The following is a 21,596-nucleotide window of genomic DNA, read 5'->3' as shown; positions in this document are numbered from 1 at the left end:
AAGTGATTTGGCAATTTAAATCGTGATTGGCAGGAAGAGTTAGTGAATTGTATATTTATTAATTGTTACACGTATTTGTCTGAAATACGAGGAAGTGATGGTAATTGATACATGTAAATTTGAGACTATGATATATATATAAAAACATGGAATATGTTTGATAAATGTGTTCATTTATAACTACGGAATTATGTACCTCATGTGTGTTATTTGCATAAAGATGATATTTCAAAGACTTTAGTGAATAAAGCTTAAATACGAAATAGTATGAAATCGAGACAAGTTGTTATGAAAATGTATTTAAATTATCTATAAGTGTTTCGTGCTTCTCGGTAATGCCTCGTACTCTATTCCAGCGACAGATACGGGTAGGGGTTGTTACAACCTTTATCCGTTAACTCTTGCAGCTGTACTTTCAACTCTTTCAACTCTGTTGGGGCCATTCTATACCAAATTCAACTTTCCTAGCTGGAGGTAATCCGGGCAACTCTTCAAGGAACACATCTATAAACTCACAAACCACTAGTACCGATTCAATCTTCGACTCAGAGACTTGAGTATTCAACATAAAAGCGAGATAAGCCTCATATCTTTTCCTCAAATATTTTTCAGCAACCAAAGACGATATCACTCTAGGCAATTTGTTCGGTTCATCTGTTCCAACTAGAAGGACATTCCTATCTGCACATTTCAACTCAATAATTTTCCTCCCACAGTCTACTACAATACTGTGAGAAGTCAACCAATCCATCCCAAGGATTATACCAAATTCATTAAATGACAATAATATCAAGTTAGCTGGAAAACAATGACCTCTAATTGCCAAAGGACAATTTCTACACACTTGGTCTATAAGCATATGTTTTCCTAAGGGGTTGGACACTTTTATCACAAATTCAGTTAACTCTACTCTCATACTCATACGAGGTATCAATTCTATACAAATATAGGAGTGGGTAGATCCCGGGTCAATTAAAGCAACAACAGATATATCATGAATATAAAAGGTACCCATGATCACGTCGGTAGACTCTGCCTCTTCACGGGCATAGATAGCGTAAGTCCTTGCAAGCGCTCTGCCCTCGAACCTCATTGCAGCATCTATTGGCATACCTTTACTAGTAGCTCCACTTCCCGGGTTCTTCCGTGGTCTACCCCTCAATGGAGCACTACTTGCCTTTACTTCTTGCTTTTTCTCTCGCTCTTCTAATTCGGGACAGTCCCGGATGAAATGGTCCAGTGACTCACATTTAAAGCACCCTCTTTTTTTACCTCAGCACTCACCGAAATGGCATCTACCACATTGCGAACATTCTGGCCTAATTGGCCGAGCACTACTCACATTCGCAACAGAAGTGGTTTGGGCTCTAGAAGTTACGTTCTACCGATTCTTGTTCTTATTAGAAAACCCTACCGAAGCATTCGATCGAGTAGTGAATTCCTTTGATCTCTTGGATGATATCGGATGTAATTTCCCCATTTCTCTCTTCTTTGAGTCTCGCAACTCAATAGCCGCTTTCCTCCTTTCTTTAATCAATTCTTCTGCCTTGCAAGTTCTCTCAACGAGCACCATAAATTTTCTTAGCTCTAAAATACCAACAAATACTCGAATATCCTCATTTAGACCATCCTCAAACCTTTTGGACATAGCGGCCTCTGAGGACAAGCACTCCCGTGCGTATTTGCTGAGTTTCACAAACTCTCATTCATATTTCGTCACAGTCCTATTACCTTGTTTCAACTCTAGAAATTCCTTCCTTCTCCGGTCTATGAACCTTTAGCTAATGTTCTTCTTTCGGAACTCTTCTTGGAAAAATTCCCATGTTATTCTTTCTCTCGGTACCACAGACACGAGTGTGTTTCACCATTAGTAGGCTGAATCTTGCAAGAGCGATACAACACACTTCACGCACTCCTTAGGCGTGCACGTCAGTTCATCAAATACCCTGATGGTATTCTCTAACCAAAACTCTACTTTCTCCGAGTCGTCATCTATGTTAGCCCAAAATTCTTCAGCCCCTTGTTTCCTAATCTTGTCTACCGGAGGCTTCTCTCTCCTAAACAAGTCCGTGCCTTGCGAAGCTATAGGGGCATACTGAGGAATCGGAAGAGGTGGGGGAGGTGGAGTGTTTAGATTTGCACGAACGAACTCCGTATACTAAGCATTTATCATTCGGAGGTAGTCTTCTCTAGCCCCCCCGCCTTGGCCCACAGTCACGAGCTCACTCTCCACAGGCTTGGTGGTCCCTTCAGCGAGAGCCGACGCGTTACTCTCTACATCATCCACCGTAGCTCTATCAAGATCCATTTACTATATAAAAATACGATTTATAAGTGTCAGAAATCGTTACACTATCAATATACAATTATAGTATGTATAGCTAGACTCGTACTCTCGCTAGGTTAGTTTTAGAACCGACTAAACCATAACTCTGATACCACTAAATGTAACACCCTATATCCATATCCTACGCCGAGACAGAGTACAAGGCTTTACCTAACTTAAACTCGTGCTTACCACTAATTTCGAGTCTCCAAGACTTGGAGAAATTTAAAACTTTCTCAAGCTTATCAACATGTCTTTAATATGGGCCTACGAGACCTAAAACACCCATCGGAAATCATTCGAAATCAAATCGAGTTTTTCAGTCAACTTTAGAAAAATGACATTTGACATAGGGGCACACGCCCGTGTGGAAGGGGCAACACGCCCGTGTGGTCAATTTGACATGGTCATGCGGTTGGCCCATGTGGCTCACACTACCTAGGCAATACAGGGGCATGCCCGTGTCTGACACCCCTGTGAAATTAATTCCAAATGCACACGTATAGGGGTTTTCACATGGCTTGGCACATGCCCGTGTCCATGGGCCATGTCCTTTACACGGCCATGACACACCCGTGTCTTAGCCCGTGTGCAAAAACTTGGACATTCTATTTCTAACTTCAGCATTTCTGAAGGGTTACAAGGCCAAGGCACACACCCGTGTGCTAGACCGTGCCATTCATACGGCTGAGATACACGACCGTGTCTCTGCTCGTGTGTTTACTATCATGCATACTGACCTGAAATTTTTACGTGCAGGGGACACACGACTGAACAACACGCCCATGGTACTGGCCGTGTGTCACACACGGCCTAGACACACACTCGTGCGTTTACTTTTGTGGAAAAAATCAGGCTATTTACCAAGCCTCTTTGCCACCCTTACTTACACAACCTACACAAAATGAACCAAAACTAGTACAAGACTACTTCATGCAATAAAATCAGCCACAATAGACAACATTTCATTTGTGCTTTCTACTCATCCATGAACATAACACCATTTGCATATATCAAATGAATACTAGCCATCATTCAAGGCTTAGTACAAAATGAGGAATTTATCCCAAGCCAACACATTTGGCCAAATTAATAACAACACAAAACACAAGTCTAATTCCCTATACATGTCATATTCAAAAATATAAGTCAAACTATACCGAATACTTCGATTGATAGTGTGATCGATATCTCTGAATTTTGTTGAGCCTTGAGCTCGATAGGCGGCACTATAAGAAAAAGGAAAGGAGAGGGAGTAAGCATAAAGCTTAGCAAGCTGCATATAAATAATTATACAACAATACATTGCCATTCGTAAACAAGTAACACAATACACAAGTGGGCATAAGCCAAACATACTCATCAATATTCAATACACATCACATAGCATATAATGTGGCTCACATTTTATACATGCCAAATAGGTACCTGTATCACTTGGTACCGATACTGTGTCCTAGACACTGTCTTACACTGGCTCGTTTCTCAAGTCAAAGCCATGTCCCAGACATGGTCTTGCACTGACTATTATCTCGTAGCCGACGTATGTCCCAGACATGTCTTACACTGGATTAAGTCTCGAGGCCAATGCATATTCCAGACATGTCTGACACTAGCACTTGTCTCAATGCCGGTGCCATGTCCCAAACATGGTCTTACATTAGCTCACACAAATGACCCAATCGTCATGGCATGAATATCTGATATATTTTCCTAGGGTTCCAACGAGAATTCTACTATCTCTATTCTCATCACATTCTCTCATTTCCACAAGTCAAGCAATTTATGCTATAATAATTTTGATACAATTCAAACACATATATTATCAATGTAGTTGTATTATTTGCATACAACTTACCCCGGATTACAAAAACTGGCGACTAGTCGATTTAGTCGATTTGCTTGGCCTTCCCTCGGTCTAGGTTCGGATTCGGTATTTCTTGATCTATAATAAAAAAATACACTTATTTAATCACTCAATAAAATTAGGCAATCGAAAATTCACTTCTTTGGTAAAATGACCATTTTGCCCCTAGATCTTGACAAAATGACCATTTTACCCCTAGACTCAAAAATCAATTTTTATCGAATTTATTCGCATCTTAAGCCTATCCAAACCCTTTTTACTCTTATAGAAACTCCAAATTCCCACTATATTACACATTTATCATCTACTTTGCAACTTATCAAACTAGTCCTTTTTAGGTATCTTCATGAAAATCCTTTCACAAAAGTTGTTTATCACACCACTAAACTTCATATTCTTCCATAAAATTTTAGAAAACACCCTAGATGCTCTCATGGAAAAACCTAAACTTTTAACCATTTTGCAAAATAGTACCCTCATTTGAAAATTCGTGCTTCAAGGGGTCCAAAAATGTAAAAATCTTCAACAAAGGGTATGAAAATCATGTACTTCTAGAGATGATAAGTTGCTAAAAATTTCAAGCTTCAAAGCCCTCATATGGCTGGTAAAAATCGGTGAAGAAGAAAAATAAAGAGGATGTGGCCTTTGTTTTATTTTAAATATTAAAACTAGTTAAAATTGGTGACCAAAACTCACCTAATATTGACTTTCTCATCAATTTGTCTCCTATGGCCGGCAAAGCTATCTCTATAGGGTCTAATTGTATTTTAAAGACCCTCAATTTAGGTTCTCTAGCTATTTGACACATTTAGCTATCAATTCAGGACTTTTGTATTTTATGCTATTTAGTCTTTTTTCGCAATTGGACGCACAAATGTCAAAATTTACTCACCAAATTTTTTGTACACTAATACAAACATGAAATGACTCCAAAATAATGATAAAATACTTTAGTCGAATCCGAATTTGTGGTCCTGAGACCACTATTTCGACTAGACCATAAATCGTGCTGTTACATTATTACTATTACCGTCATTGATCAGCATGATATGCTATGTTATTGATTGGTCATATGGCATTGCATGGGCTTGAGTATTGATTGGGTGATAGAAAAGTTCTGTAGAGTACTGGCAATTTATCCGCAAAATTATTGTTTAGCAGAATATCTGCGCCTTAGAGTACTGCGGAGTACTGGTGACTTATTGCAACTTAGTGATAGCTTGTCTACATATTATTGGCAGTTTTAACTGCATACTGTTACTGGTGGTTTAATCATATCGAACTTCAACTCTTTTTGTTTTGGTCTTTGGATGATGGGTTTTAGGAACTCGTGGTATGTAGCGGATGGATGAGTAGTATTATTGCATTGTATCATTGAGCATGCCATATACATAAGTTTGATACGTCATGATAAATTGTATGATTTATTATAATAATTGAATGTTTCATTGACTGAATGTTTGCTTTTTTTTCCTTGGACCCACACTGAGCTTTTTAAGCTCACCCCTTAGTTTACTCTTTACAAATAACCCTCAGAATTAGGCTCGACTCGACATACGGAGGACTCATCTCAGATTTTCTCATAATTAAATATTATTAAATTTTACTTCATTTATTTTGGGACTGCAAATTTTATTAAGCATGAATTGTGGTATGAGTGTTTTTATTTGGGATTTTGCATGCATGAGATATTTGCATGAAAACTGAACAAATTTAATAACCGGCCAAATACGATTTAAAACACGGATTTTTATACAAAAATCAAATGCAACACTTTTTCCGTTGTGTAACGGTAAAACAAGATTTTAAGTGGTTTGTTGATAGAATCAACTAAGTTTTTTTCTAACGGCACGACCTTATAAGAAATTGAACTTAAATTATAAATGACCTAATAAACCAATGTTTTTTTTACAAACCTAATGGAACCGTGCTAGGTTTTCTGAATATAGATTAAAATAGTGATATTCAAACCAGACGCTTTTACTTAGTCATTTCGTTGGCTAATATAACTTTCAAGATTCGATCATAACGTTTAAGTCTGATTTAAGAAGTTACGGGATGCCCTATTATCTCATATAACCAACAAAGCCGCTCAAAATCCAAATCAATTTTAAAAGATATTGGCTTAAATAAGATTTTAAAACTTGTTTAATTTTGTTAGTTTATTTATATTCTTAAATAAACTCATTTATATTCATTTAAATTTCAACATATTCACTCTTTTTAGGAATTGGCTCATTAAATGATAGAATATTGTAAAACTGGCTCTAGGAAGGTGAGGTTTTAAAGAGCTGGTTGAATACTGCACCATTGAAACAGCTGAGAGTGATAGTTCAAAGGGAAAAACAAAAATAACCCGTGGGCTCACGGTTTAAGTACCAAGGAGTAGACATAAATGAAGTCAAACAGGTGTAGACATCCAAAGCCTCTGCATTTCCAATCTTCATATTAGATTCCATGAGACTGAGTAGTTGCATGCAATTAATTCGTTTTCACAGATACCCTTACCCTTTTTCTATACTCCTTTTGCTTTTTAGCTGGTTTCTTCGTAGCCCATGGGTTTGTTTTTCGGCATTTAACACCCAGCAGTAAAAAGTAGAAACCTTCCCTTATCAGCTTTAATGGCAGCCCACTGCCCACCTGTAATTTCATGCACTGCTTATTTTTATACCGCCACTTCCCTAAATAATCATCTATCTGCTAAAAATTATTTCTATCACAGATATGGCTGTTTCATTTTACCATGTCCTCGCTTTCTTCATTTCATGCTTGATTTTGTTTTTTTCATGCAAATCAAAAGCCAAACGACGCTTCAATCTCCCTCCAGGGCCTCCTGGTTGGCCTGTTGTTGGTAATCTTTTCCAGGTTGCTCGCTCTGGGAAACCATTCTTTGAATACGTTGATGATCTTCGTCATCAATATGGACCCATTTTCACTCTCAAGATGGGGACTCGAACCATGATTATACTTGGCGACGCCAAACTCTGCCATGAAGCGTTTATCGAAAAAGGTGTTGTTTTCGCTAGCCGGCCGAGGGAAAACCCCACTCGGAATATCTTTAGCTGCAACAAGTTCACCGTAAACGCCGCCGTTTACGGTCCTGTGTGGAGGTCTCTGAGGCGAAACATGGTTCAAAACATGTTGAGTTCGACTAGGCTTAAAGAGTTTCGTACTGCTAGAGAGCATGCAATGGATAAACTCATCGACCGTCTCAAAGCCGAAGCCGCCGCCAATGACGGTGTTGTCTCGGTGCTGAAAAACGCTCGTTTCGCCGTTTTTTGTATACTCTTAGCCATGTGTTTTGGGGTTGAAATGGATGAAGAGACAGTGGAGAAAATGGATGAAGTAATGAAAACTGTTTTGATCACACTTGATCCAAGAATCGACGATTATCTCCCCATTTTAAGCCCTTTTTTCTCCAAGCAACGCAAGCAAGCGCTCCAAGTTCGTAAACATCAAATAGATTACATCGTCCCGTTCATCGAAAAGCGTCGAGAAGCTCTTTTAAACCCAGGATCGGATCGATCCGCCATGTCGTTTTCATACCTCGACACCCTTTTTGATCTCAAAGTTGAAGGAAGAAAATCAGCACCGTCCAATTCCGAGCTGGTCACACTCTGCTCTGAGTTCCTCAACGGCGGCACCGATACCACCGCAACCGCACTCGAGTGGGGCATCGCACAGCTAATTGAAAACCCAGACATCCAATCCAAACTGTTGGACGAAATCAAATCCACGGTCGGGGATCGAAAAGTAGACGAAACAGATATCGAAAAGCTCAAGTACTTGCAAGCAGTAGTGAAAGAGCTCTTACGTAGGCACCCACCGACGTACTTTTCGCTCACACACGCAGCTACTGAGGAGGCAGCAACATTGGGGGGATACGACATCCCGATGGATGCGAACCTGGAGATTTACCTCCCGGGAATCGGCGACGATCCGAAAATATGGTCCGACCCAGAAAAGTTCGACCCGGATAGATTCTACTTAGGGAAAGAGGATGGTGATATAATGGGGGTGAAAGGGGTGAAGATGATGCCGTTTGGGGTAGGGAGGAGGATTTGCCCTGGTTTAGGGATGGCGACGGTGCATGTTCACCTGATGTTAGCGAGGATGGTTCAGGAGTTTGAATGGAGTGCATATCCAGCAAATAGCAAGGTGGATTTTAGTGGGAAATTGGAGTTCACGGTGGTAATGAAGAATGCCTTGAAGGCAACGATCAAGCCGAGGGATTCAGGGTGATATATATACATATATTCATATATTTGGAGTTGAGATTTAGTGAAATAATTACCTCTTGGACTTGGTATTTCGTAATGGTAAGCATATAGTTTTGGTTTCTCTTTCTAGTTTAGTGGCTGTTCTCAATTCTTGTGCTGGATATTTGTATTTTTTAATATTTAATTTTTATTTCATAAATTTGCTTTAAATTTTATTATCAACACATTATTATTATTTAAATCTAAATTAAATAATTTTCTTTTGAAAACGTTACTTTATCCCAGGTTTAATCTAAACAAATATTCCATTTTCCTTTGTTTTTAATGTTTATAAAAGGAATGACTGAAAATATGAGAATATTATTATTTTTCTGGATTCCGATTGGTTCATCTCAAACATGCTTACACAAATTTAACTATATTTATATCCTAAAAGAATACTATATTTGATATAATCATTAAATTTATTTTTTTTATTTACCAAAATCGTCACTTTTGTTTTCCTCAAATTTTATTTTAGTCACTTATGTTTGAAATGTTACGTTTTGATCATTTATGTTGTGTTGTAACATTTTAGTTACTAAGCATTAGTTGACATTAACAGTGTAACGATAAGTATTAAATCATCATTTTAAACGAAAATTTTAGGTTAAAATATACAATTAATTTATATATTTTTTTCATTTTGAACAATTTAATTTTTTTCTTTTATGTTAAAAGAGATGGTGAAGAGAGTAAAATAGAGAGAGAAGCAGAAGAGAATAGAAAAAAAAGAAGAATAAGAAAGTTAAAAGAACATAAAAGAAAAAAATTGTTCAAAACGAAAAAATATGGGGACCAATTGTATAATTTAACCTAAAATTTTTGTTTGAAATGATGATTGAACGTTCCACATCAGCTTACTGTTACACCGTTAACGGAAATTAACGACTCAGTGACTAAAATGTTAGAACATGTTAACGTAAGTGACTAAAACATAACATTTTAAACATAAATGACTAAAACGTAATTTAAGGAAAACAAAAGTGACTATTTTAATAATTTAGTCTATATTTAATATATATATATAATGATTGTATTAAAAATATTTTATGTTCATCATTATTTTTTTTTGTTATAAATCCATTGATAAATGGATGTCCATATAACTCTCAGAATCTTCAAAATCATTCTTTTGTAACTCTTTAGCCCTTAAAGAATTTTTAGGGTACTTTAATTATCTTTATTATATATTTGTACCATATAGTGATTGAAACCCTATAAATAAAAGGAATGTACGAGCTTATTGAATCTAAGAAAAATATATTTATAGTTTCACTTTTGTGTCTACTTTTCTCTCTTATTCTTACTATAATTCTCTTAGTTTTATTATACTTATCTATTAAAGATTAGACTTATCTATTATGATGATTTAATTTAATTTAATTTACTTCTACATTTTAAGGATGGTAAAAGATTTGATCTCAATATAGATTTTGATTAAAAGAAATTTAATGTCAAAATTTATGGATTGCTTGTCGTGCTATTGAAACTTTAGTAGAAGATAAGGAATTTAAGTAAATTTACTTATCACATCACATGCTTATATGTACCTAGATGTTTTTTCATAAAAAAATATTTTTCTTAATATATGCTATTTGATAATTGCTTGGTGATTATGTTTGGATGATGATAGATTAATTTTAATATTATAAATTGATAGATTTGTAAATAACGATCCATAATTTTATTGATCAATTTTATTAATTAAGGCCTAAGGTTCATTATAATATTTGACTTTGCATCGGTCCTTAGTCATCATTAAACTAATTGTTTTATGTGTTTATTTGATTGTTTCAATTTGAATATATATATATTCTAAATTTTAGACAACATGTGTTTTTGGAATATTTTGATATCGGTATAATTTTGATTCAGTGTTCTTAACGTTGGGGTGTATTAGTATCATATATGTTATTTTGAGATTCTGTTATTGATGAATTTTGATTGCATTCAAAGTATAATACTAGATCTTTATTTGCTTACTTCTTGGTAAGATCATCAAGACTCAATGTCAAACAAAAAAGGTATATCAACTTATTAGATCTCTATCTTTACGGGTTTTTTTTTCTTTCTCAACAATAGCATATTTAAATATTAAATTGGCTTGATGGACGGTTCAACGTCTTTGACATATGCTGAAGTTATACAATCCCCAAATTGTCTTCTTCATGGAGACAAAGCTTTGTGGAAAGAAGATGGAGCGAGTTAGACGAAGCTGTGGTTTTCAGAATGGTATTGAGGTTGATGCTGAAGGTACTAGAAGAGGTCTATGTTTGGCTTGGAAAGCGGAGGTTAATTTCACAGTTCGACCGTTTTCCAAAAGACATATAGATGTGCTTGTTGATGACAATGACGTTGGAGTCAAATAGAGATATATGGGTTATTATAGCTCCCTATATGCATAAGACAAGAATGACACTTGGGGGTGTTGAAGAGTCTGATCGACGTGGAGGATATCCCTTGGTTTGTATGTGGGGATTTTAATGAAATTATGTATGTGTTTGAGAAAAAGGGAGGGCTACCTAGAGATGAGGGAAGAATGGAGCTGTTTCGAAGAACTTTAGAAGTCTGTCAATTGGTTGATGTGGGGTTTTTTAGCACATGGTTTACGTCGGAAAGAGGCAATTTATCAGAGACAAATATACAAGAACTGTTGGATAGAGGAGTTGCTACTATTGATTGGATTTCTTTATTCCTAGAGGTTAAGGTGCAACACTTAGTTCATTCCTTTTCAGATCATTGTCCACTTTTGATTAATACAAAAATGGGTAAAGATTGACTGAGGAGTAACACTTTTAAATTGGAAGCCTGGTGGGTTTTGAAGGATATTTTTTTTAAAGAAGTCAAACGTTTATGGGGGTTGTCTTCAGGAAGACTATTACAGAAATTGGATAATTTGAAGAAAGTCTTGAGTCAATGGGCAAGGAAAATTCAAATGAATCGAAGGAGGAGGAGACAGGCTCTTACAGATAAGTTGGCTGAACTGATGGCCAATGATAGAGATGAGGAATGTATGGTGGAGATGATCAATACGAGAATTCATTTAAATCTTGAAATTGAAAAAGATGAACGTTACTGGGAGTAGAGGGTGAGACTTAATTGGTTGAAATTTGGGGATAAGAATACAGCTTCTTTCACAGCATAGCATCTCAACGTACAAGAAAAAATTTGATCCATAAGCTGCAGAATGATAAAGGTAGGGACATGGAAGTGCTGTATGAAATGGAAGGTGTTGCAAGGTTTTATTTTCATAATTTATTTACAGCTGGAGAAAAAAGGAACTATGATTATGTGCTGTCTGATATTGACCCTTGTGTGTCTGAAGGGGATAATTTAAACCTGATAGCAGCTTAGACAAGTGAAGATATTCGAGAAGTGGTTTTTGAGATAAGGGCAACAAAGGCACCAGGAGAGGATGGTTTACCAGCCTTGTTTTATCAGAAATGTTGGTACATTATTGGAGATGAGGTCACTTCTTTTTGTCTACAAATTCTAAACGGTATATGGAGGTGAGTTCGTTCAATTCTACTAATATTCTGTTTATCCCAAAGAATTCTAATCCCATGAATATGACGCACTTTTGTCCGATCAGTCTATGTAATGTCTTATATAAAATTTTGGCGAAGGCTATAGCGAATCGATTTCGAGGTGTGATTGGGAAATGTATTGATGAAGTGCAAAGCACTTTTGTGCCAGGTAGGCTGATATCAGATAATGTGTTGCTAGCATATGAAATCCTAAATACGCTTAAACAAAAAAGGAATGGAAGAAAAGGTTTTATGGCAGTTAAATTGGACATGAGCAAAGCTTACGATAGGGTTAAATAGAGTTTCATAAAGGAAATAATGATTCGCATGGGTTTTGCTACAAAATGGGTTAAGGGGATTATGAAATGCATTACTTCTGTTTAGCAAAGCTTACGATAGGGTTAAATAGAGTTTCATAAAGGAATAATGATTTGCATGGGTTTTGCTACAAAATGGGTTGAGGGGATTATGAAATGCATTACTTCTGTTTTTATTCAGTCGTCATAAATGGATTCACTGGGGAGAAATTTCAACCAACCAGAGGTCTTAGACAAGGAGATCCATTAAGCCGTTTCTATTTTTATGTGGAGAGGGTTTATCAAGCTTAATGAGATTAGCAATGAAGGAAGAACGATTAAAAGGGGTGAAGGCCAATAGGAGTGGACCAGCAGTATACCATCTATTATTTACGGACGATTGTATTTTGTTTGGGTAGGCATCTATGAGGGGTGGAAGTTTATCTAAAGAAATTCTAGGTGAATATAGATGCTGTTCGGTACAACAAGTTAATTTTGAGAAGTCGACTGTTTTCTTCAGCAGAAACACATCGGAGGCGGATAAACAGGTAGTTGTTAATTTATTATCATTTTGATGCTCAAGCGAACCAGAATGCTATTTAGGTTTGCCAAACATGCTGGGTAGGAGAAAGAAGGAGTCTTTTCAAATTTTGAAGGACCGAATTAAATAGTACATTGACAACTAGAGCATTAAATATTTATCTAGGAAGGGAAGGAAGTTTTTATAAAAGCTATTCTTCAAGCGATTCCGACTTATACGATGGCTTGTTTTCTATTACCTAAAACTCTATGTGATGATATGGAAATTATTATTGCGAAATTTTGGTGGCAAAAGGGAAAAAGAGGTAGGGACATTCATTGGTACACTTGGAAAAACTTTGCTGTTTAAAAGAGAATGGTGGGTTAGGTTTTAGAAATCTGGGTTAATTTAATATAGCTTTATTAGCCAAACAAGGATGGCATCTGATTAATTATCCCAATTCGTTATTAGAAACGGTTTTAAAAGCAAAATATTATCCACAGACTAATTTTCTTGAAGCTCAGTTAGGAAGTCTACCTTCTCTCACTTGGAAGAGCATTTGGGCCTCAAAGGGACTGCTTCATAGTGGGCTATGTTGGAGAGTAGGGAATGGAAAGGAAATCTCTATTTGGAATGACTGTTGGGTTCCCAGAATAAACACAATTAATAGACAAAACAACACAAATAATGAGCAATTGGAGTTATTTTCAAATCTTATTGATTGTTCGAGTATGAAATGGAAAATAGAATTGATCCACAATACCTTCCAAGAAGAGATTGCTAAAAAAATACTATAGATTCCTTTTGCAAAAATAGGCCACGAGGACAGTCAAGTTTGGAGGAGGGAAGGGAAAAGTCTGGTGAATACTCCGTTCGCAGTGCCTATAAACTATTACAGGATTCTACTCTAGATCCTAGTAGTAATTTATTACAGGCTGATCTTAAAAAAAAATTCAGAAAATTATGGAGCCTATAACTGCCTATGAAAATAACAATTACAATCTGGCGCATCTCCTGGAATTATCTACCCATATTGGCTAATCTCAGGAGCAGAAGGGTGGTCATGAATTTCAGCTGTCCTCGATGCTGCTATGGGGTAGAAGACTGCTTTCACATTCTTAGGCAATGTCCTGCAAGTATTGAAGTTTGGTAGTATTTAGATATCTCTTGGGTAACCAATTACTTATATACTGATTTTTGGGAATAACTTACATGGGTATTCATGTAACAGCCCGATTTAGGTACATGAAAATTTTGTACATGGCTTACATGGCTTACATGAGTCATAGCATGTTTATATTAGTACATGAAAATTTTGGTAAGTTAATTTTGACGTTTGTGAGCCCAATTGCAAAAAAGGATTAAATCGCATAAAGTGTAAAAGTCATAAATTGATATCTAAAGGTGTTATTTTGTTCGATAACCAAAATTAGGGGGTCTTTAATGGGAAAATAGACCCTTAATTGATAGTATATCCGGCCATGAGACATAGGGGAGACAATTTTCAAAATTAGGTGGAAATTTGGTAGCTATTTTGACCAAAAAGAAATAAAATAGAAAAAGTTGTCAATTTCTTTTCTTCTCATGACTTTCCACCAAAAATATCAGCCATGATAGGGGGTTTGAAAGCTTAAATTTTTCAGCAACTTGAAGCACTTGCAAGTAAGTGATTTTGATAGTTTCTCTTAAGGATTTTTACATTTTTGGACTCCTTGAAGCATAAGCTTTCAAATTAGGGTTCTATTTTGCAAAATGATTAAGAGTTTAGGGTTTTTCCATGAATGGATTTGTAGTTTTTGCTGAGTTTTTATGGAAGAAAATGAGTCTTGGTTGTCTTATAAACAACTTTTGTGAAATGTGTTAGCATGAAAGCACCTAAAGGGACTATTTTGCACAAGTTGCAAAATAAGTGATAAGTGTGTGAAATAGAGAGAATTTTGAGTTTCTATAACAGTAAAAAAGTTCAACTAAGCTTAATAAGTGAATAAATTTGATAAAAATCGATTTTCGGGCATAGAGGTAAAATGGTCATTTTGCCAAAGTCTAGAGGCAAAATGGTCATTTTACTGAAAATATGAATTTTAAATTGCCTAACTGTAATTAGTGACTAAACGGGTATATTTTTATAATATAGATCAAGAATTGTCAAATCCGAACCAAGACTACAGGAAAGCCAAGCAAATCGACTAAACCGTGTAGTCGCTACATTTTGAAATCCGAGGTAAGTTGTATGTAAATAATATAACTACATTGCTACTATTCGTTTTTAAATTTTCATTGAATAGATATGGCATGAATTGCTTGATTTCGAGATTTGAGAATGTGTAATGATCATTGAGATAGTAGAATCCCCGTTGGGACCTTAGGAAGTAAACCGGATATTCATGTCGTATCACTTGGGTCATTTGTGTGAGCTAGTGTAAGACATGTCTGGGACATGCATCAGCCACATTATGAGAGCCAATGTAAGACCATGTCTAGGACATGGCATCGACACAGGTATGTGAGTGTTAGTGTAAGACATGTCTAGGACATGCATTGGCCTCGAAACGTAAACCAGTGTAAGACATGTCTGGGACATGCATCGGCTACGAGATATGTCAGTGTAAGGCCATGTCTGGGACTTAAAATCGGTACACATATGTGAGAGCTAGTGTAAGACCATGTCCGGGACATGGCATCGGCCTCGAAGATGGTAGCCAGTGTAGGCATCAGTACCTTACCCATGGTTGAGGCTTATGAAATATCCGATAGTGTTCCGAATGATTCAATGGCAAGAGTTATAAATTTAAGTTAATGAGGAAAGTATAACCGTATTGTGAGTATTACAGGTACCTAAGTGTTACATATGTATAAGATGTGAACTTATTGTATTGCTATGTGATTTGTATAAAGTGAAGAGTAAGTCATGCTTATGCCCACTTTGGTATCATCAGTTGTTGATAAACGGTTGACTTATTGTTGTATATCTATTTATGTGCAACTTACTAAGCTTTATGCTTACACCTCTTCCTTTCCATTTCCTTACAGTGCCGCCTATCTAGCTCAAGGATCACCAAAAGTCAGAAATATCGATCACACTATCAGCCGAAGCAATCGGTATTGTTGGATTTATATTTTTGAATATGGCATGTATAGGGCTTAGACTTTATTGTGTTGTGCCTTTGAGAATTGGCCAATGGTAATGACTTGGGTTGGGAACCCTTCATTTTGTGTCAAGCCTTGAATGATGGCTAACATTCATTTTGATTTAAAAAGATATATTGTCATGGTTAAATGAATGTCTGTTGTGGTTGTTTGATTATAGAAATTGTGTTTGTCTTGGTATTGGTTAGAATTTACATGGAACTAGGTATATAAGAGTGGCAATAAGGCTTGGCAAATAGCCTTATATTGTCCACACGGGTAGACATACGGACGTGTGTCTAGGCCGTGTGTGACACACGGTTTGCCTCATGGGCATGTAGTTCGGCTGTGTGTCCCCTGCACGTAAAAATTTCAAGTTAGTATACATGATAATAAACACACGGCTAGAAACATGACTGTGTGTCTCAGCCGTGTGGAGGACACGGCCTAGTACACGGGGGTGTGCCTTGGCCACGTGACAATTTAGCGATGTTGACGTCAGAAACAGAACACCCAGGTTTTTGTACATAGGTTAAGACATGGGCATGTCCTGGCCCTGTGAGGGACACGGGACATTGAAACTGGCATGTGTCTGGCTGTGTGAAAACCCCTGTAGTTGTGAATTAGAATTTAATTCCACACGGGTATGGGACACAGACGTGTCCCAGGGTGCTTAGGCTATGTGAGCCACACAGACCATCAGCACAACCATGTCGAAATGGTCACACGGGCGTGTTACCCTTCCACACCGGTGTGTCTCCTGTTTTAAAGGCAAATTTCTTAAGGCTGGTTTAAGGACTCAGAAAGTTTCTAAATAGTTTTCAATGATCGATTTAGGGCTTGTAGGCCCATAATAAGAAGTTTAAAGTAGAAATTGAAAAAGTTTTAATTTGGACCAAGTTTCGATGACTTGAGACTGTTGTATGCATAAGATAAAGTTAGGCAATGCTTCGTACTCCGAGTCGGTGTGGGTTACGGGTATAGGGTGTTATAATTCATGCAAGGATCTGAGGATCAGTGTCAGGTCTTCTGCTATGTATTATGGCAAATCTGGTATTCCAGGAACCAGCTTGTTCATAAGAGAATATCTATTTCATGAGGAAATCTTGCTCAAAAAATACTGAGTTTAAAGACGGAACATGATGAAATAAGGATAAAACAGAATCTTCTAGACTTGGCCAGAATACACAGATGTCCAGAAACTTTACCAAAGGTAAATATGCATTTTGATGCTGCGTTTGACAAGAGAACCTTCAGATCTATGTCAGGGGTGGTGCTTTGGGGATATAGGGATGAATTTCTGGCCTCGAAGACAGTCCTCCACAACAATGTTTCATCTCCGTTTGCGACAGAAGCGTTTGTAGGATTGGAAGCCATAAAGTTAGGAATCTCATTGGGTTTTTAGGAAATTCAAATTAAAGGAGATTCAAGAACAGTAATCCGGAAATGCCAAACAAAAGTAAAAGACAGATTCACTATAGGAGCGATTATACGATATATTCAGAATTTGAGTGTCCATTTTCAAAAAATAGACTTTAAACATATACATAGAAGAGAAAACATGTATGCCCACAAAGTTGCAAAGGAAGCATTAGAAAGTGAAGTAATCTCTTACCTAGTGCAAGAAGACTCAAACCGACAAGACTTGGAGCCAGAAGGGCGATGGGCAAGATGGCCAGACAAAAGAAGTCTCGAGAGGAAATGAAAGAGTTTAAAAGATAGCAATGAATATTTAATTTTTTGGAAAGCTATCGTCAGAGATGGGTGGACAACTTGATATGAGAAGTCGATCAAAAGATATGGAGTCCAGCCGTTTAGATATGACTGGGGTGGTTTAGGTTTCTCCTTTTTCTAGGTTCATTAATTTTTCTGTCGATTTTTTTATTATTTTATTTCCGATTTGATTATTTTAGGAAGCTTCTGGTTCTTTTTTATTTTACTTGTTTTGGGCCTTTCAGTTTTCCTGTTTGCTTTATAGGCCTGAGGTCAAGGATTGTGGTGTTTTAAGTTCATTTTCTAATAAAAACCCAGTAATTTAGATTTCAAAATATTAAATTGGCTTGATCTATGATTTCAATATTTAAGATGATATTCCTTTTTAAGTTTTTTATTCCATGGGCTACTTATTATTTTAAGCATATTATTTGTTCATGAAAATGAATATTGATTGACTTATTTATGTCAGTATAATAGGTTCTATAATTAAATAATATATTCGACTAAAACATATTTAATAGGCCAATTTGTATTGATAAACCAATAAATTTTATGATTGTTCATATTTGATTTAGTTCAAATATATATTACGTTCCTCTAATGTCTCTTCTTAATTTGGTTATACAATTTGAAATTTTTCAATACTAATACATGCGCAGTTCTAAAGATAATTTTGAAGAATGTCTAAATTGACTTTTGGGTTGATTCTAATATAGAATTTCAAGTATAATTGCTGTCATTTTTAATTCTTGAATTATTTTGGTTGGAAACTTTTTCATAAATTTAAAAATAAAAATTATTATATTAATTTGACCATTGACATTTCTATGGACCTCATTTGTATTAACCAATTGTTGTTTGATAAGAAGCATAAAAAAAACTCATGTGGTTTAATTTTGTAAATGACTTATATTTTTCCTATTATACAGCCTTGCGAAACTTGTTACTTTTGTAGAGTTGTTAAAGGTAATTCATACGCTTTATATTATTCCATTTGTTAATTATTTAGATATGATCAATTATAAATGGAAAGGTTTAGTGAACATGAAATGTATTGTTTTAAAGTAAATTTTATGCATGTCTACAATAGTTTATAATTTTTTTTCTAGCACTAGCATTATATCAAGTTTGATATTTTATATGTTAGTTTTGTCCATACATTTGGTTTACAACAAACTCCATGCATGACCTGACTATTTCTTTCTAGTTAATTGATGATGCAAAACTCTTGTGAAAAGGATTTTAAAAGTATTATGAATTGATTTCATATATTCTTATGGATAAACAAAGTAATGAGTTATTCATTCCACTGATTCTACTCCATTCCTCGAAGTGAATGTAGCAATACATAACAACTATGAAAATGAAACCTATTGTCATTATTGGCAAATAGATAAGAAGATGGATGATTCAAAATGTTGCTAAATGTTCATTCTTAGAATAGAATGATCAATGATTTATTTTAATTAATCATTCCTTGAAGCAGATGATACCTATATGATCTTACTGGTAAGAAATATGATATATGCTTAGATTATTGTCCAATTTTTTTTTTTTGCATATTCCATGAAGTGAATGTTTACAATAAATATTTTATAACCACTTTTGATTATTAAAGTCAATTTGGACATTTGAAGATTTTGTCATATTCCCTGAAGTGAATATTTCATATAATTGTTTGAAAATTATATTTCTTTTATTGAGTTAATGACATTTTTGGACTTCACATTGATTTAGACATTTCTAGAAGTAAATGTCACAATACTGCTATATCTAGACACAAAGTAAAATGAATGAGAATAAAATTATTAATTATCAAAATTTATATTGACATTATTAGTACAATTGAAAAAGCATGTTAAAGTAAACCTAAAGTTTACTGATACAAATACTTTTATTACTTGGCCTGACTAGTTAAACCATCCTAGATCATATATGATGCGAAAATTAACTGAAAAATTATATGGACATTCATTAAAGAACCAGAAGTTTCTTTAATTTTAAGAATTATCATGTGTTGCTTGTTTTCAATGATAATTGATTATTAAAAACTCACTAGCTAAAGTTGAGATCTAATGTCTTGCATTTCTGAAATAAATATGGGTCTATTCATCAACCACGTGGATGGTTTTGATATTATATGATTTTGGTAGATGCATCTACAAAATAATCACATGTGTTATCAACTCGCAACTTGTCATTTGCGAAATTATTTGTTTAAATGATTAATTTCAAATTATGCAATTAAAACAATTCATCTTGTTAATGCTGGTGAGTTTACGATCCAAGCTTTCAATAATTATTGTATGTCAATTGAGATACAAGTTGAACATCTTATAGCTCATGTTCACACATAAAAAGGTTTAGCTGAATCGTTTATCAAACGCCTCCAACTAATAGTTAGACTATTACTTATGAGAACAAAACTCTCTTTTACAGCTTAGGGATATGTTATTTTGCATGCAAAAACACTTGTGCTCATCAAGCCAACAAGTAATAATAAATACTCCCTACTACAATTGATTTTTGGTTAGGAGCCAAATATTTCCCATCTTGGAATTTTTGGATGTGAGGTATATGTTTCAACTACTCTACCATAACGCACAAAGATGGGTCATCATAGGAGGTTGGGCTATTAATTCAAGATTTAGTTATGACATGAGTTGTTAATTATTATGAGATAATTTTCTCAACATTAGGGGGAGAGAATAAAGTACTTGAAATGAATTATCATTGTCTAAGATCTTCGTACAAAGCAATGTGAACTAGAAGTTCAGCAAATAATTCATTTTAAAAATCAGATACTATATTAATTTACTAACCTAAAGAGAATTACAAAATCTCACATACCAATTGAAAATACTCCAATACGAATCGATGTCCCAATAGGGTAAACTATTAGTGCAAAAGAAAGTAATCCATGTTTGAAGCGTGGAAGACCAGTCGATTTCAAAGATAAAAATCCTCGTAAAAGAAAAGGAGCAAACATTCAAAACGGTTATATAGCAGAGCTAGGGGTTCTTGAAGAGACCCATGACATAACTAATTATAAAACTCAAAAAGATATCCAGGTACCTAGAAGTGAAAATGAAAATAATGAAAATAACGAGATCTTAATAAGTTATGTCAATACAAAAAAATATGGAATCGGAAAAATATAGATGCCGACAACAATTTTGCTTATAATGTTGCTATTGAAATAGCAAAAGAAAATGAAGATCCTAAGCCTAAATTTATTCAGGAATGTAGAAATAGAAAAGAATGACCAAAATGGAAAGACACAATTCAAGTAGAATTGAATTCACTTTTAAACGTGAGGTTTTTGGACCTATAGTCCAAACATCTAAAGATGCAAAGCTGATGGGATATAAATGGGTATTTATGCGGAAACAAAATGAGAAAAATGAAGTCGTAAGATATAAAACATGACTTGTAGCATAAGGATTTTTGCAAAGGCCCAACATTAATTATGAAGAGACATATTCTCTTGTGGTAGATGCAATTACGTTTAGATATCTTATTAGTTTGACAATACGTGAAAAACTTGATAGGTATCTAATGGGTGTTGTTACAACCAATTTGTATGATTTACTTAATAATGAATTTTATATAAAAATTCCTTAATGATTTAAAACTCTAGAAGGATATAGAGTATCCCGGGAAAGTAGCTCGATAAAAAATGATTTAATTTGTCCATATAAAGACCTGGATTAGATTTTGTGATAATTGTTGGTTATGTTGATCTAAATATTATTGGAACTGCTAAAAAGTTTCAAAATGCAGTAAATTATTTTAGGAAAGAATTTGAGATGAAAGATATTAGAAAAATATTTTTTTGTCTTAGCCTGTAAATCGAGCATTAAAAGATAAAATTCATGTCCATCAGTCAACTTATACTGAAAATATCTTAGAGAAACTTTACTTGGATAAAGCACATTAATTGAGTATCCCAATGG

The 21,596-nt window shown here is 35.1% G+C and overlaps 1 protein-coding gene across 1 annotated transcript; it reads left to right on the top strand.

The window, feature by feature from the left end:
* Nucleotides 1–6,475: 6,475 nt before the first annotated feature.
* Nucleotides 6,476–8,623, top strand: LOC107896288 (cytochrome P450 77A3). The gene has a single exon (XM_041078033.1). The coding sequence runs from the start codon at nucleotides 6,918–6,920 to the stop codon at nucleotides 8,433–8,435; it is 1,518 nt and encodes a 505-aa protein (XP_040933967.1). The 5' UTR covers nucleotides 6,476–6,917; the 3' UTR covers nucleotides 8,436–8,623.
* Nucleotides 8,624–21,596: the final 12,973 nt, after the last annotated feature.

The sequence above is a fragment of the Gossypium hirsutum genome, chromosome A10 (genome assembly GCF_007990345.1).
Source record: "Gossypium hirsutum isolate 1008001.06 chromosome A10, Gossypium_hirsutum_v2.1, whole genome shotgun sequence".
In the NCBI taxonomy this organism is placed as follows: Eukaryota; Viridiplantae; Streptophyta; class Magnoliopsida; order Malvales; family Malvaceae; genus Gossypium; species Gossypium hirsutum.
Note: the sequence above shows the minus strand (reverse complement) of the source record. Positions and strands in the feature narration are given on the sequence as shown.

What these genes read in the sequence shown, in the direction of transcription:
- LOC107896288 (XM_041078033.1), top strand. Translation starts at nt 6,918, where the DNA reads ATGGCTGTTTCATTTTACCATGTCCTCGCTTTCTTCATTTCATGCTTG.